The sequence below is a fragment of the Acomys russatus genome, chromosome 6, assembly GCF_903995435.1.
Source record: "Acomys russatus chromosome 6, mAcoRus1.1, whole genome shotgun sequence".
Lineage (NCBI taxonomy): Eukaryota > Metazoa > Chordata > Mammalia > Rodentia > Muridae > Acomys > Acomys russatus.
Window position 1 is genome coordinate 46,688,915 of NC_067142.1, and position 18,379 is coordinate 46,707,293.

Here is an 18,379-nt window from a genome sequence, read left to right on the forward strand (position 1 = left end):
GCGTACTTTGCCTTTAATTCTGATTTATGTTGAAACGCTGGTGCAGTGGTGGTGGTGGTGTGGGTATGTGTGTGCGCGCACATGCGTTCACGCACAAAATTGCATAGCTGTAAATTTAATAATTAAAATTTTGTTAATTTGGAGTATTCACTTATTAGAAATAAGCCAAGAATTACTGATATATCACTGACAAGAATTTTCATCATTGCAGCAATTTTTCTTTGTAGATTTCATTTATAAAGATGGACTGGTAGAATAGAAAGGAAGAGAGAGATATAGGATGCATTAGGTGGGTGATGGTAGATAGATAGATAGATAGATAGATAGATAGATAGATCGATAGATAGATAGATAGATATAATAGATGGATAGGCAAGTGAAAGGATATATGGCCCCAAAAGAGTTATAAAATATATTACTGAATATTCACTTAAAGAAATAAAAATGTTAAAGTATAACTCAAATATTGTACTGTCAATAACTATTCTCAATTATTTCATTCTTAACTCTCTATTAGTGAAAATCATTGTTTTGACCATTTTGTCAATTTTGGATTTTTTTAAAGCTCTCTTCTCTGAAATATGAAGGATCTGAGTCATAGTTTTTAATCTCCTCTTTTTATATACAACTCAATTCAGTTAAGGGTCATCAGACAGCTAGCTAGGAAAACCATGTTTCTGTGTACATCTCTTGAGGATGCTTTTCTAAATAGGATTAGTACCTGTGTGCCTTATTTTAAAACACACACAGACACACACACACACACACACACACACACACACACACACACACACACACACACACACACAACTGTTGAGGACTGGAAAGATGGCTCAACACATAAAAGCACTGGCTGCTTTTCATAAGACTTGGTTTCAATTCCCAGAATCCAACTGACACCTTACAACCCTCTGGAACTCCAGTCCCAGGGGACCTGAAGGCCTCTTCTCATCTCCTTGGGACCTACGTGTAGTGGACAGACACAAATGCAGACAGGACACCCACACAACCGCATCCATTTTCTTATTTCCCTAGAAAACTCTAAGACTGGGAGATTAAACACACGAATGAGTGGGAAGCATTCAGGGACTGGTCTGTATTTTCTGCTCAGCTTTCCTCTAGAACTAATGCTGTGGTAAAAGTCAAACTAGAAATAACTCCTATGGCTGATAACTAGCACCAAATATGATCAGCATTCAGTTGGACCTTCCTTGGTGTCTTCATTTTTGAACCACTCGGCCCTACCCCCAAAACATGAAGAAATAATGTCCATATTGAGGGTCATATTTGGAGCAGATACCAAAGGATTATCATTAGGCTGCAATGACATGGAAGGTTTCCAGACTCACGTCCCGTGTGGAATACAGCCCCTCGCTCTTTTCTGGACCCAAGAGTTTCTTCATGTTCTCCTTTATGTTCTCTTTCCTCTGTTGCCTGAAAACTTTCTCCTGATCACACAGCGCCATGCTGAAGCGTAGGTCTGGGCATGAGCTATGGTAGAAAACAAAGCATCGATGAGCCAGGGTTGCCGGGAGCCTTGCTTTATAAATATCCAGCCTCCCAAGTCCCCCAAAGGTGCATCAGTGCATACTGTCTGCTTCCCTCAAACCATTTCCCAGGAAGCAACTTAAACAAGAAGACAAAATGATGGTCATCTTAAAGCAGTGTGCGCTCTACGGCAAACAATGACATAAAACTAAAATGGAGATAGAGGGAAAAAACAGATTAGCAATATGTATTCAGATGTGAACAAATTAAAAAATGTTTTCTGGGGGAAAAAGTGGTATTTAGGTAAAATAAGGGTCCCTAATAGTAGTGGTTTGGGTAAAATGACCCTCATAGGTCTTGGGCATTTGAATATTTGGTGTCTATTTGGAAAAGATTAGGAGGAGTGGCCATGCTGTGAAAAGTATGTCACAGGGGGGCAGGTTCTGTGTTCTCGTGCCACTCCCAGTGTACATTCTAACTGTAGATGAGGGTATGAGCTTTCAGCTGCTGCTAACGTCTCCTGCCACCTGCTACCTCTGCTCCCCCCGCATGAACTCTAACTCTTTAGAACCATAAACTCAAAACAAATTCTTTCTTTTATAAGTTGCCTTGGTCATGGCATTTCCTTAGAGTAACAGAAAAGTAGCCAATACACGTTGTATATTAGAACAGGAAAGACCTAAGGAAGTGATTCAATACAGGAGGGCATTGCTGGGTCTTTGTGTTGGTACTTTTCAAGCTCATGTGGTGGCCAGGAGCTCTTCCCCGACCCTTCACCCCACCACTCTAACATCGTAATATCCATTAACATCCCAAACAGCTCGACTCCCAGGGAACATTTTTGCAGAAATATTGTCCTGATAAATTCCCTTGTCTAATGGAGGACTCCCTCAAAAGGAAAAGAGCTTCAGACATCATAACTCCAGATACCCACAAATGTAGGGGCATCTATAAGACAACAGAGTCCCTTTATTTATACTTCTCTTAAATAGTGGCAAGAGGAAGTTCTTAGAAACCTACACATGCTAAGAATCACACCAAACATAATGCATTGTGACAACTGTGGAAGAAATCAACAATAGGAAACAAGCTTTTGAAACTGTGACTATTTCCATGGGAATAAATATGCTACTAGGAGGAAGGCCCTTGAATCCAAGCTCTTATTGTAAAAACTCTGCTTTTTTGGATTTTATAAGTGAGTAGATAGCTGATAAGTGAGTATTATGATACTGTTATGCATTCAAAGCTTTAAGAATTATTTCACTTAAATTTTTTATCTTGGCCATTCTGATGTGTGTAAAATGGAATCCCAGAATTGTTTTTGATTTGCATTTTCTTGATGATTAAGAATATTGAGCATTTATTTAAGTGCTTCTTGGCCATTCAATATTCTTCTGTTGAGAATTCTCTGTTTAGCTCTGTACTTGATTTTTATTTGGATTTTTTGGTTTGCTAGTGTTTAATTTCTTGAGTTCTTTATATATTTTGGGTACTAGGCCTCTGTCGGTTATAGGGTTGGTGAAGATCTTTTCCCAGTTTGTAGGCTGTCATTTTGTTCTGCTGACAGTGTCCTCTGCTGTATGGAAGCACTTCAGCTTCATGAGGTGTCATTTATTAATTGTTGATCTTAGAACCTGGGATATTGGTGTTCCGTTCAGGAAGTTGTCTCCTGTGACAATGAGTTCTAAGCTCTTTCCCACTTTTTCTTCTAATAGGTTTAGTGTATCTTGTTTTACTCATAAGCAGATATTAGCCAAATAATACAGGATAACCATACTATAATCCACAGATCTAAAGATGCTAAATACCAAGGAGGACCCTAGAGAGGATGCTTAACTCTGGGCAAACAGAGTATACACTGGAAACAGTTGAAGAGAGGGAACAGGATGGGAGCATAGCATAGAGGTCCTCTGAAAGACTCCACCCAGCAGGGCATGGAAGCAGATGCTGAGACTCACAGTCAAACTTTGAGAAGAGTGCAGGGAGTCTTATAGAAGAATTGGGGAATAGAAGCACCCAGAGAGAAAGAAGCTCCACAAGGAGACCAATAGAGAGAACAAATCTGGGCCCAAGGGTGCCTACAGAGACTAATGCATCAACCAAGGACCACGCATGGAGAGGACCTAGACCTCCTGCTCAGATGTAGCCCATAGGCAGCTCAGTCTTCATGTGGGTCTCCTAATATGGGAAGCAGGGGCTGTCTGACATGGACTCTGTTGCCTGCTTATTGATCACTTCCCCCTGGTAGAGCAGCCTTACAGAGGAAGAGGATACAGGCAGCCCTGATGAGACTTGATAGGCTGTTGTCAGATGGTAGGGGAGGAGGGCTCCACCTTTCTGAGGAGCAGGGGAGGGGAGTTGGAGGAAGAGGGAGAAAGGGTGGGACAGGGAGGGAAAGAGGAAGAGAGATACAATGGGGATGTAAATTGAATACATATTAAAAAATAATTACTTCACACATCAAGTATTCTCTTTATTAGTATCACTCCCAATATTCCTCATCTGATAAACTAAATGAACTTACCAAACTTCAAGAGACATTTCCAGAATCATTTCGGTGACCTATAAAAGGAAGATAATTAACTAGATGAGTTGATATAACAAATGTGACTAATATAGTGCAGTCGAAATAAAACTTGAGTAACAGATTAAACAAATAAAAAAAAGAAGGAAAAGTAACAGTTTTATGCAGACCTTTCTTTATAGATAGATTTATCAACTTTTCTTAGTTGTTAAATAATCTTGCATGACACATTATGTTAGCAAGTACTAGAATGGCCTCTGCCTGGTTAGTGGCATGGCTGTTATGGTGGTAACCAACTGCTCTCTGATCAGAATTGAGGCCTGATCCACAGAAGGGAATTCATGTCATTAGTGGCCAATCAACAATGGGAAAAAAAGCTTTTAAAACTGTAATTATTTCCATGGGAATAAATATGCTATTAGGAGGAGGGCCCTTGAATCCAAGCTCTTATTGTAAAAACTCTGCTTTTTTGGATTTTACAAGTGAGTAGATAGCTGAAAGAGACTATTATGATACTGTTATGCATTCAAAGTTGTGAACTTTGTCAAAAGTCCATGGCCGGGGAGGTCACAGGCCCTGGGATGAAATCTACTACTGTTATCTTACTAAATGGACACTCTACCAAGCTGCCTTCTAAATGTTCGATTGTACCCATGGATTAGTGCTCCTCTCTAGCCTTGGTTAGAGAAGCTTCTGTTTTCAGTGGGCAATAGTTAATGAAGAGACACACAACTGATAGAAGTCCTGAAAATAAGTGACTATGTTGAGTGCTCAGTTCAAAATGGAGCATTTCTATTACCCACTCCAAGTCTCAGAAAAGATCAAAGAAAGGAGATTGGAAAGAATGGGACAATCAGAGAATAGATAGGAATGCTAATGTACATAACATGGCCATTCCTTAGGAACACACAGAAGTTACGGTCACCTGTACAAGACCTGCACAAGATCGGACCCTCAATACTCTACCACAAATAGAAGAGGGACTCAAGAGGACCCACGCCTCCCTGAGAAGTTACTAGCAGTTAATGGTTGCTGGAGGGTGGGAAATGATTTTCTTTAATAACCACTGATAATTTACCCATGCTCTAGTGAATAAACCGTAACCCATGCTAATGCAAGCAACCCTCATTAAACTCACTGTATCACAAAAACAAATGAAAATAGAAGAAAAAGATGTTCAGTAGGAGAAAGAATAAGGTGAAAATTTAAAAATGCATTTTATATATATATATATATATATATATATATATATATATATATATATATATAATGAAAATTTCGTTAAAATTTTAAAAATGTTTCTGTCTTGTTGTTTTCTTCCTGCACAGAAATAAAATACTCCGTTCCATGAGTATTATTCACAAACCACGAGAAATGGCTGGAGAAATGGCCCCAGGGTCACAAGAGCAGGAAAGCTATCCCTGTCCTTCACTGGCTGTAGCACTCAGCAGAGTGGGACATGCACCTGGCCAAGGCACCACAGTCCTGCTGATCCTGATGGTAAAGGCATGGGTGAGCCAACCCCAAGGGTATGAGGGCAGGAAAGCAAACCCAGTCCCTGCCCCCTGCAGCAATTGGGAGAGTGGGCCCTGCTTCTTAACTGGGTAGCGCAGTGGAGCTGGAGCTGGTGGTGTGGGTGTAAGTGAGCTGACTCCTAGGGCATGAGGGCAGAAGAGCAGATCCTGCCCTCTGCTGGTAGCAGTGTTGGATGGGCTAGACTAGACAGTGGTGGAAACCTTGCCTTGGAGGTGTGGATATGGGAGACACAGCAGGTTGACCAGCTCAGCCACCAAATGCCCAGATCCAAGGCTTTGAGTTGGCAGACCCTAAATCTACATGATCTGTGAACTATTGGAGCACATCAAAGGGATAGTCCTGTTGATCCAAAACTGAAGGGTCTCCATGACACAGGTCAATAATAGGAGAACTGGGAAGAGTCTTGGTGAGGATCCAGTATTGGTGGCATGGCAGAAACAGAAGCCTTGAACCAGACCAATGACTCATTGCAATGAACATTTGCAAGTGAAGATATGTGGACAGAGAGGTACACTGTAGGACGCTGTGACACACTGCTTCCTGGACACGCTGTTTTCTATGCTTTGTTTTGATCTGTTTTTGTTTTGTTTTCTGTTTGCTTTTATTTTCCTTGGGGGGTGGTTACAGGGACAGTGGGCAGATACAAGAGGACAGGAAGATGAGTGGGACTGGGTACATGACGTGAAACTAAAAAAGAATCAATAAAAAGAATAAAATAAAATAAAATAAGTTACACTCCTGTTGTGTTTACTGTTTGGGAGTTGCCTAAGGTTGCAGATTCAATATCTACCATGGCCAAGAAACTAAGGAAAGCCTTGGTGGAAGTTCGCATTGCATGTGTGTAACAAGCAGAGTTGGAATTGGGACACTCATGCCAACTGGGTACCTGGTAGGCTCTAAGAAACATTTACCAATGCAATGCTGGGAATACAGGTTTTTCTTATTGAAGACCAATTGAGAGCTAACCAAACAGTATCCTGTTAATTAGACAAGTCTTGCTTAACTTAAAGGGAGTGGCTAATATCCACAGCGCAAAAATGCATGAAAAGGTGTGTTTCCAGAGAGTGCATCTCTGCTGATTTGAAAGACACCTGACATTAGTGCTAATGATACCAGTACCGAATAATGTTCTGTAACACTTTCACAAGAGCCAATGGGAAAATGTACTGAAAGTTGTATAATTTTAAAATAGTGCTACTACTTTTATTGTACCAGTTACCATAAGAACATAGGTTGGAATGACTTCTCAATCTCTACTGTAGAATAAAACTACAATATGCTTTCTGGATTGTGACAGGTGTGAGTTTAAGACCATCCAATAATGCTAGTCATTACACTTGTTAACTTTGGGGTTCAAGGTGTAGTAGGATATCCAGAGCTTTTCAAAGGTTTAAAATAAGTTCATTGATGATTCTCAGCATGAGCTTTATAAATAAAAGATAATAAAAGCTGTATAAAAATATGTCTCATAATGCATCGAACTTAAATAGGTTCCTACTACGAGTTTACTACATAGTTTTTTAAACTGATGAAATATCTGCTGATTGGTCATGGGATACTGCTCTGTAGAAGAAAGAAAGAAAGAAAGAAAGAAAGAAAGAAAGAAAGAAAGAAAGAAAGAAAGAAAGAAAGAAAGAATGAATCATGGGATGGTCTGACCCAAAGAACACTTTTTCTATCTAACAGATCTTAATTCATGAAAGAAGGTGTAGCTATTACCTTTACAGCTGATTTTTTAAATACCCTAAAAATTCTAGGACAAAGGGAATTATACATGCCCAGTTAAATTGTGGTTCATTGTAAGTCAAAAGCAACAGCTTATAAAATAATTACCATCTATCAATGGGAGCACTGCCTAGACCACATCTCAGGACACTGTGCCTAATTTCCCATTTTGAAATTTCAACTTGAATCTTTCCCATAGGGGACTTTGAAGAACTTTATCAGGGTTTTTTGGTAAGGTAAATCAGGCATAGGCAGCACAAATTCTGTTTAATAGTTGTCGGTGCTATTGTTTTCTTCTTGTTTGTTTGTTTGCTTTTTTTTTTTTTTTTTTTTTTTTTTTTTTTTGAGTCAAGGTCTCACCATACAACATAGGCAGGCCTAGAAGTGATAATTCCTCTGCCTCAGCCCCAGTGCCCTAGATTTACAGCCATGTCCCACCATAGCTGGCTGTATATTCTGTTTAAAAAAAAACAAAAACAAAAACATGAACTTTGGCACTAAAATGAGAGCAGACTTAATGCATTTCTCTCTAAAAGGCCAAATCTCCATGTATAAATGGATAGAAAATAAACTATAATGCTCAATTGTAATGTATACCTCACGAGAGCAAACAGTTAATGAAACACTTAATTTCTAACTAGCAGGTACTGAACCAACGTGCTTATTAAAATATTCACTGTTTGAAGGTATCTAGTGCCTCCCTGTCACATTGAGTTAAGAAACAAATCTAAAATTGGCTATGCCATGTTTATGGCTGTATTTGTATTCCCAGGAGAATACCCTTTCTACCCATATTCCTCACTATTTCTCATTTAAGAGAGTCTGATCCTACATAGAAAAGACTCTTGAGGTAAAGGCAGCGTAAGAGCAGGCACAGGATGTTTCTGTCATCTGGAACATTTCAGGATGTGCTGCCATGACTCTCGTCATGGGTCAGCCCCGCACTTCCTTGTGTTGCCCAAGCGTATCACAGAGCATCAGAAGGAAGTCTTACTTGCCCCCCACCCACCCACCCAATGCACTATGTTCAGACTTGCTGGGAAAGCTGATATTCATGATCTCTTCATCTTTACCTGGAACATGTCATTCAGCTAAAATAGCTACAAAAATATGTACTTCCTGTGAGGCATTAGACAATGACTGAAGCGTCTTCCCACACACGGCAAACAGCTCTTCTCTTCATTGTGGGCTTCCATGTTCTAGACCAGAACATTAGAAAGAAGGGAGACCAAAGCCCCAAGGCACCCACACCCTCCCTCTACAGCCCTTAACTCTTAACAAGGGGCCAGAACAAACTGGAACTCTGAGGCCTCTCAGAATCACAGATGTGAAAAAGCAGGCAGCACCAATTATGCATTCCTGTGGAAACTAAAAACCTCTTCTTTGCATTCCACAGCGGAGAAAAATTTTGCCATCTCCCATGGAACACATCCAGTCGGAGAAAGTAAAAGGAAGTGGAGTAGAGAAACTATTGTTTAAAACAACATTTCAGATTGTAACATAACTTTTAATGTGCCTAAGCCACTGGTTCTCTTGAATATGCTGAAGGAATATAGAACTAAAACCACAAATATAGTATCTGTAACAAAGCAGCACTTTTAAGCTACTACACTGGAAACATCTACCCAATCAAATAACTTTTAAGTTGACAGCCTGCCCTATTAGTAAAGAGTTCTTCAAATATTTTGCCACATACTAATACTCTAAAGTTGGGTCTTGGTTCCTTTTGGTAAATCATGATTTTGAATTCTGATCCCTAGCCTGTTCATTATCATTCATTTCTTCTATGTAGAAACAAAGACAAATGACTGCCACGTTGACTCGGTAACTGTCTCCATCTGTCAAAGAGATGACAATGATACTTGAAGTGCATTTGCATTTACCTGACCCACACAAGATAATAAAGTGATACTATGGAAGAGTCACTTTTATGTAGACTTGTATTTCCACATCCTGCCTGTAATTCCACCCTGTGAAGAACAAAATATAAATCTGACAAGGAAGGGCATTCTCGGCTGAGGCTGGGGATGGCAACTCTGACAGTGCAAACTAGGTTGCAGGTATAACTACAGGACACTTATAAATGCCATTTTTTTTATTTTTATTTATTTTTTTTTTTTTTTACTATATGAAACTTGACCAACCTAAAATTAGTATTTCCTACCAAGAATGTTCTCTTACTCAAAAATTCAAGACAACTATTGTCCAGAGTATACCCTGGGCAATCCTGAAAGATTTGAAAGATGAAGAAATTATACTAATTTTCTTATGGGTTGTTCGTCTTTTTCCCTAGGGCCTCAAAATTCCTCATCTTATCCTTTTCCCAAATGTGGCCACCAGTGGAAATTGTGAAGAAGTGGATAATAAGTAACTTTCATACAGTGGCCCAGGTTTTGTAGAGCATTGCCAGCAAGCCACTTTTCTCTGCCTGGTAATCCTTGGTCTCTCTAGCTTCTGTCTGTTAAACCTTACTATTTGTATTAGTATTGTCCAAGAAATTCCCAGGTTTTTGGCCTTTCACATAAGCAAAATCATTCAAACACCTATGGCTAGGTACTATACAATGGCTTATAGCTAACTAGGTTGTACTCCCTTGAGAGAACTTACTGGCCAAGACAGGAGCTACAAGAGCGCAGGAATATTCTAAAATGCCCTATATTTTAAAAGTTATGTAGTGAAGATATGAGAAGATTCACCCCAATGGCTATTGCTAGTAGCCTAAAATAAGAATGTAGTCTTTCTTAAAGCCAGGAACTGGTTGACCTACATTTGGACTATACTCCTCATAATCGACTGTCTGATGATCCTGATATCTCTTAGTTAGGGTTACTATTGGGGTAATGAAACACCATGACCAAAAAAACTTGGGGAGGAAAGGGTTTATTTCAGCTTATACTTCCAGATAACAAACAGTTTGTAACTGAAGGCAGGCATTAATTCAAATAGGACAGGAACCTGGAAGCAGGAACTGATGCAGAGGCCACAGAAGGGTGCTGCTTATGGGCTTGCTCCTCATGGTTTGCTCAGCCTGTTTTCTTATAGGCCCCAGGACCACCAGCCCAGGAATGCCACCACACACAGTGGGCAGGACCCTTCCCCACCAATCATTAATTAAGAAAATGCCCTACAGGCCTGTCTACGGCCTAATCTTATAGAGGAGTTTTCTTAATTGAGGTTCAGTCCTCTCAGATGACTTTAGCTTGTGTCAAGTTAACCTAAAACTCTCCAGCACACTATCTCCTCCAGTGATTCCCACACTTTCCCTGAAGTCATGTCACTGATGTAGGGCTGTGTAATGATAAGCCTATTAGCACGAAGGAACCAGAAATAAAACGTCTCGAATGCATGTCACCTGCCACCTCACTTTGGGTTAGCAAACAGTGCCTGTAAAGTGTTGGTTGTCTCTGTTGCTGATAATATAGAGAGATGGGAATGGCATTGGTGTACTCTGTCTGCTGGCCAAACAAAACTGCAAATTTTAAGATCTGTGGCTACACCTCAGCGGTAAAGTCCTTGCTTAACATGCCTAAGCCCAGGTTTCTGGCTCCAGTGTTCATTAAAAAAAAAGAAAAGAAAAGAATTCACAATTTTTAAGCCATGGCTTCTACTAAGTGTAAAACTTCTGTATACACTGCAAAGCCAGAAAATCCGGCTGAACATCATAACCTGGGGCCTCTGTAGTGTCTTGATTTTGCTCCAAACTCCACCTTGTCTCCTGAACGTACCTAACTCAGCCTCTTTGACTTCACACAATGAGACATAGTTCCCCAATGAAGTCACTCGGACACAAACTTAATTTTCTGAACACATAACTCAAAATTCCCATTGTATCAAAATTCGCCACTATCTCTTCCACAGAACTCATTTTAAAGTCATAAACATGACTAAGCAATGGTGAAAACAATCAGCTAAAATTACACAAATGCCACAGAAGCATGAAATGGGGGCTATTTTTAAGCAATAATACTAACTTCCAAATAAAGACAGAAAATTAAAACACAGTGTAAACCTGAGGCTGCAGTATCAGCCAAAGCAAACACTTTATCCAGAGAAATAAAGAAGTGTAATTTCTCTCTCTGGCTTCCAAACTGTAGCATTTTCGTGGTTTATTTGAAGTGGGATACTCTATACACATTCAATTAACTTCTATAGTAGCGAGATCAATGGTTCTCAACCTGTGGGTTGCGACCCCTTTGGAGTTGAACAGCCTTTTTCTAGGGGTCACCTAACACCATCATAAAACAGATATTTACATTGTTATTCAAAACAGTAGGGAAATTACATTTATGAAATTGCAAGCAAATAATTTTATGGTTGGGGGTCACCACAGCACAGAGAACTGTATTAAAGGGTCCGAAGCATTAGGAAGGATGAGAGTCACAGATCTAGATAATTTTTGGACCAAAATTGGATAGTATAACCTAAAAACAGGAATGAGTGACTGGAGTAGTAAGAAGCATTTTCAAGCCAATGGTTGCTAAATACAACTCTACCTGTGTTTAAATAATGAGTTCGTTTAAGTCAGTAATGACAAATAAGTTTACTATGAAGCCAAATCAGTTTCATGAAGCCTGTGATCCGCATTTGGTTGAATCTGATCAGTTACAATTATCATGAGAATATCTAGTATTTATCTAGTGATTGCTAGACCGTGTACTGTATTAATATGCTTAACCATAAACACAGTCCTAGAATGTGGGTACTAGATGTAACTCTGCCTCATAGATGAGCCGTGGCAGAAACTACAAATCTATCATCACTCAAGCTAATCAGTTACAAACCACAAATTTCAACAAGCAGAAGCCCCCTGGCTCTGAAACAGAGGCTGTCCCTGCTGCTCTCAGTCCACAGCTATGGTGCTTTCTAAGCTCTGACTACAATACAACCTAATCTCGACTTGAGAAGAGCCAGTCGCACCAAACACTAGGGACCCAGCTCTAAAACTGACTTTATCCTCAAAACATAATGTTCCAAAGGAAGTCAAATAATAAATCATAGTCTAGGGAAGAACATCCAACAGCAATTCCTATTTTCTATCTCAGCAGCTCTCACCCCTACTAAGACACTGCTTGACTTAACTCCTACACATGAGACCCGATGACAGAGGGTTTTCTTGTGCCTATTCCCACCACCCTCCATTTTAGTCACTTTCCAAGTAAGCACTCTGCTCTGACCACATCCACATTTTTTACACCTGTCTCAACACTAGGTATATTTACATGGTAACTTTCTCCTCATACCCTTTCTTCCTTTGTTGGGAAAAAAACCTAACCTTGTTTGCTGTCAGTTTCCTATTACCTGGGCACAATCCTGCTGTGACTCACTACTCAAACTGGAAGATGCTTTGTCAGTTCCTGCATCTTGTGTTGGGGTGCTGTTGTGTCCTTCCTTCATGCATCACCTCTTTTCATTATCCTTCCCTAGACATTGCTTCTTGAACTTGCTGTGCCAAGCCAAGATGATGGCTTCCCTCAGGCAGTTCCTCAGGAAATTCTGATGAGAACTGTCCTCTGGCCACACCTTTGCTTCAAGGATACGCTGAGCCTTTCATGTCCCTGTCACCCACAATGGCTGTAACCACTGTCTTCATCCCTGCCAGACCTAGTCTCTTGCCCTTCTCTCTACTCTTTCTTTTCTGCACTGGAACCATCCTCCTTCTTGCAGTTACTCTGTCAGGCAGCCTGGCCTTCTAGACAGCATTGCTCCATTTTCTGTTATTACAACCATGGAAGCAATGTATGGTATAAAACCACGGGTTTACATAGCTTAGATAGCTTAAGAGGCTGAAAGGTTGCCCCATGAAGGCCTCATAACAGATGGTATGGCCTCCTGACAGATGGTATGGCCTCCTGACAGATGGTATGGCCTCATGACAGATGGTATGGCCTCATGACAGATGGTATGGCCTCCTGACAGATGGTATGGCCTCATGATAGATGGTATGGTCTCATGACAGATGGTATGGCAACAATGATAACACTCAGAGAACTAGAAAGTATAGAGGTACCAGTTGTGTTCTTTTGACAATTCCTCAACCCCTAAGAATAGCCAGCATCAATCCCTTCCAAGGGTAACACCCACAATGACAACCACTAAGCCCCACATCTTAAGGGCTCCAATCCACCACCTATCAAGACCGTCACACATTTCCAGCCCTGCAACCCTAGGAAGACACACTGAAGCCATAGGAAGGGTCTTCCTACCAGAATATCTACTGCCCTCAGCATCCAAGATTCCTTTCTCAGTCACATTTTCTAGAATGACATTTGCTACTCGCTTCCTCACACACATACACAAATGTCTTCATTCTTCTTCCCTGGCTTACATAACATTTGATGCTATCACTAACAGAAGCATTTCTCCCTGGTTTACTTTGCTTTTCATCTGGTTTACTACACAGATTATTAACTCCAGAGGGCAAGCATGGTTGTTTGTTTGCTAGTGGTTTAAATCAGTGGCCAAACAGTGACTGCCCATTTCTGGGTATTCAGCAGGTATTTGTGAATAGGCAGAAAATGGGTAACAAACAAACACAGCAGGATAATATTAATTACAGAATGTGACAGTACTCGTTAAATGAATTCATAAATGGGTGGCGTATTCCTTTCTATCTAAGCATGTAGTATTTTCTGTACTAGGCACGTGGCACTTCAGACGATCATATATAATTCCTGATTGGCACTCAATAACAGACCAAAGTGCTTTGCAGTCAAGCATGCTGCTGTCTGACATCTGTTTATAGATGTATCCAAGGGGGGGGGGAGGTAAGCTGATGGATGAGTGACAAGATGAAGAAATATGCAACACATATATGTGGCAGGAGACTGTTAACTCCAGAACATGATGGGTAGTTACATGCTTGTTTGCTAGAGAAACCCTTTAACTCTTCATGTTTGAAAAACTTCATAATGAAATGTGGGTGGGGCGGGGTGGGGGTGGTTAGAATGCTTTATGGAGGCCTTCTTTACTGGCTGTATGAACTGCAGACTTTGGTTGCACACTAGACCGTAAGACTGTCAGATTATTTGGGGGGATTGTGGCTGTTGTTTTACATTTCCCTATTCATTTTGTGTGCATGTGTCTCCAGTACATTCCACAAGCACTTTTAAGTGAAGGTGAAAAGACAGCTTGGAGAAGTCCCTTTTCTCCCACTATATGGATCTTGGGTCAAATCCAGGTTGTTAGGCTTGGTAGCAGATGCCTTTACCCACGGAGCAAGCTCTCCAGACCCTTTCCTTCCTTTTTAAGATAGCCTCTGGCTACGCAGGCCAAACTAGCCTATGATTCATTATCTTCCTGCCTCAGCCTCCTAAAATTGCTTGCAATACAGGCATGTGCCACCACACCCAGCTCTATTACATTGCGTCATGGAATTTTCTTCCTGGTATTTTATCACTAGCTGGTGTTGAGTGATTATTGATTTGCTCATTGTTGCCTATTTACCATCCTTATGGGAATATGAGTCCCTGGAGCTAGGACACTGTCCATCATGTCACCTTCTGTTTTTCATCATGAAGCAACTCACCCTGAGCCCATGAGATCCTCACATATGATCATTTTACACATGACTATTTACTTTTCAAACAGAGTATTGGGTTCTTGAAAATGGACCTCCATGCCTCTCTAACACTTAGCAAGTCTCAGGCATGCCATAAGAACTCACATTCTCCTTATGTTGAAACTTGTCATCACATTGACAGTCAGATTTTAAAATCATGTAATATGCAAACGAAAGAGTTTTACTCTCACTGTTTTTACTTTTAATATCCACGAAATGGCAAGAATTGCAAGCTGTTTGGGGATGCATTCAAATGAATTGTGCTTGGAAATAATGCATCTTCAAGCCTCATTTTAAGGATGAAAGTAAGACTCAGAGGAAGCAAATGATAAGCCAAGCATCTGGAAAGAAAACAATGTCAATACAAACAAGATTACAGACTCCAAATCCTGCATCTACCCGCAAATGGCCGGAGCTGTCCCTGGGAGTCAGCCCAAGTCCACTTGGAGGTTCCTGTTGATTCTCCAGCTGTCTCCAGGCCATGGACGCCGATCTGTGTTGACTCAGTCTGAACTTTCAAGATGCCAAAAGTTTGAGGGAGCTTTGACTAGTAATGTCTTGGCTTGTAATTTTTGTACTTTTTCACCAAAGCTAAGTGTTCTTCTTATTATGTCATATTGCCATAAACATCTTGAAGGTTTATTACGTCTGGGCTCTCCCAGCATCCACTGGCGGTTCATTCTCTCTTACACATCTGTGAGTGTTACAGACAGAAAACCACCCACCTAGGGCAGATCCTATCTCAGGAAATGAAGAGAAAGGCAAGGCTCCCATAGGGCACTCCCACAGGGTCTGAGAAACAGCCCCAGACTCCTCAATCAACCAGGCAATCCCCCTTCTCCAGCTCATCAACTCAAAAGACTGACATTCAAATCAAACTCCAAGAGACTCTAGAGAGACAAGTAATGAAGAAAACTCCCTGGCTAACTGTTTTCCCAGACACACTAAGGGAAGTAATTACGTAACCTACTTTGAATTCAGGAATGTAGAAAGCCTCTTCAGAGCTCAGAGGTTATACAACTTCACCATAGGAAATGACAGAAGGAAGGAAATATATTTTTCCTCCATAATATCCTCTTTCATAATCAGTTTTGGATCAGAGACTTAAGAATAAAAGAACTGTTTTGGAGAGGCTAATCCACGCTTACAAAGTCCTCAACAGACTTTTATTAAAACCTCAGGCAGGGCCTTCAGATGTTTTTAACCAGCTTTGCACTCTTTGCCCTAGTACCTGGCAGGCCTCTAACTTGCCATGCTCCATCTTGCTTCCTTTTTTTCAAGACCGTACTTTTGTAATTGCTTCTGTCTAGAAAGCTCAAAATTATTTCTCTGCCTCCTGAAACGCTATCCTTTTCTTGAGCCATAACACTAACAAAAGCAAAATACAGCCATATACAGTGCTTAATAGGTACCAGCCACTGTTCTAAGCAGCACTGCATTTATGCATGAATATAACATGTTTACTCCTTATGTTTTAATCTTCATTGCAAACTTAATAGAGCATTCACTACATAATTAATATTTAAACTATCTAAGGATGTATAGTTTATATTTTATATAATAAAATAATAGAAGTAATAATTAAGTTTATATATTATGATGATTATATCATGTTCTATAGTTATCACAATAATTCCCTTATATTAGATACTATCTCTGTATTTACAGATGAATAAGATGAGTCACAAAGGAACTACTAAATTTCCAGAATGAAAAAGATGATAAAGAATTCAAAGGCCTAATGAACTAGCCTTAAATGTCAAGGTATTAACCACTACGTCCACTACTCAAACTGTTCAAATCACCTGGGGCCTCCTCTCACAAGTCAAACTTCCTTTATTTTGCCCTCTCATTAAACTATATACCTCACTGATATTAACCTCAATGAATGGTTATTTCTTATTAAACACACACACACACACACACACACACACACACACACACACACACACACACACACACACACCACATCTCCTTCCACTTCCTATTACAGCTCCAACATCATTTCTACCTCAGAGGAAGATAATTGAGATGATAACTTCCTGTATATTATTCTGCTTATGCCTTGTACAAACACAATGGCTGGTACATTGCAGTTTTTTTTCCATAGATGTTTATAAACTGAGTGAATGAAATGAAGCTAAAAGGTATCCACAAAAAAAGTGAGACATGATTCTCTTGGCACTGCATTGAAGACAGTCCCTCTAGAATAGGGAAGGACCCATTGGAAATCCACAAATGTGGGTTCTCAAGGTCTCTAAGTGGTCAGATCATGCCTACTACTCAAGAAACCTTGTGATCTTGTTAATGTCTAAGTAAGTGTACATCCATGGTATGCACATAAGTTACGTGTGGACTCTGAAGGCACAGAGCATTAGTATTTCACTTTTCCTAGCCTATATGATTTTATTCACCACTGGAGTCTGATAAAGTGGCAGTGTGAGTAACTTGGTACTAGAAAATACTACAGATCATTATCATGGGGCATCAAACAGGAAGAGGTCATCTGAACTTCCAATAGAACGAGTAACATGGAGGAGCTGAGGGTTCTGGGAGAGAGGTTTGTGTGAGCAGAGGGATCTGCAGTCATTCTAAAGATGAATGAAAACAGTATTTCCCTGGACATGATATAATGCGTGAACTAACCCACCCATCAATTACATGTCTAACGATAAATCCTCTCAGTCACTCCTTATACATGTCTCATTCATTAAGATGCTATGAGTTTGTTCTGCACAGATAATTTAGCCAAGGTTTCTTTTTTATTCGTAAATAACTACCAGATTGTGACAAAGTTGAAACTAAAAAGATAATAAGAATAACCCACACCATTCCTCTGACCTTTCGTCGATTTGGGCCTAATCATTTGAGACGGAATTATTTCCTTAGAGATGCTTAATTTATAGCACTGTACTCAATAGTAAACATATGTGTTTATAATAGCAAACACGTTTTCCAGCAAGGTGGCAATAGGCCACTCTTTCAACAACATTGGAATGGTTTGCATTTCACAACGTCTTATTACCCCAAATGCTTGTCTCCTATTGATGGATCCTCCAGCGGAGTTCAAAGCTGTTACTTAGTTTCACTATAATTATTTGGAACAACAAAAAAGACCACTGTATCACCTCAATGAAGGCATATACATTAATGATAAGATATCAGCAGAAGGGCCTCTGACAAAGCTCAGTAGCAGAGTGTTTGCCTGGCCTATGTAAGGTCCTGGGTCTAAGTCCCAACACCACCAAGAATAATGAAAGGACAAAATAAGGAAAGATAAATTCTGTAAGGAAGTATGTTTCCAAACATTAAGCCTGACTTTTCAAAATAGGTTGATGCCTATGGACAATGGAGTGGGAAGTGATTCTGTTGCTACTTACTTGGTTGAAAATAAAAGGGACTTCTTTCTTCTCTCCCACTTTCATTGACGATACAGGAAATGTAGCTGTGCCGAGGGTTTCATCCATGACATAATTGGCATCCATCAGTGTGATCTACAAAGCAAAAGAGAGCAGGAGTAGCTCCCAGAAATCTTTAGACATGTTTAT

At 40.1% G+C, this 18,379-nt stretch overlaps 1 protein-coding gene across 1 annotated transcript in view; it reads right to left on the bottom strand.

Annotated features, from left to right (window-relative positions):
* Pla2g4a (phospholipase A2 group IVA) overlaps window positions 1-18,379 on the bottom strand; it is a 140,396-nt gene that overhangs the window by 55,994 nt on the left and 66,023 nt on the right. Inside the window, exons 5-7 of the mRNA XM_051147540.1 lie at window positions 18,212-18,325; window positions 4,013-4,050; window positions 1,350-1,491 (exon numbers count right to left, since the gene is read on the bottom strand). Coding sequence (XP_051003497.1) covers window positions 1,350-1,491; window positions 4,013-4,050; window positions 18,212-18,325 — 294 coding nt within the window. The remainder of the gene's footprint in view (window positions 1-1,349; window positions 1,492-4,012; window positions 4,051-18,211; window positions 18,326-18,379) is intronic.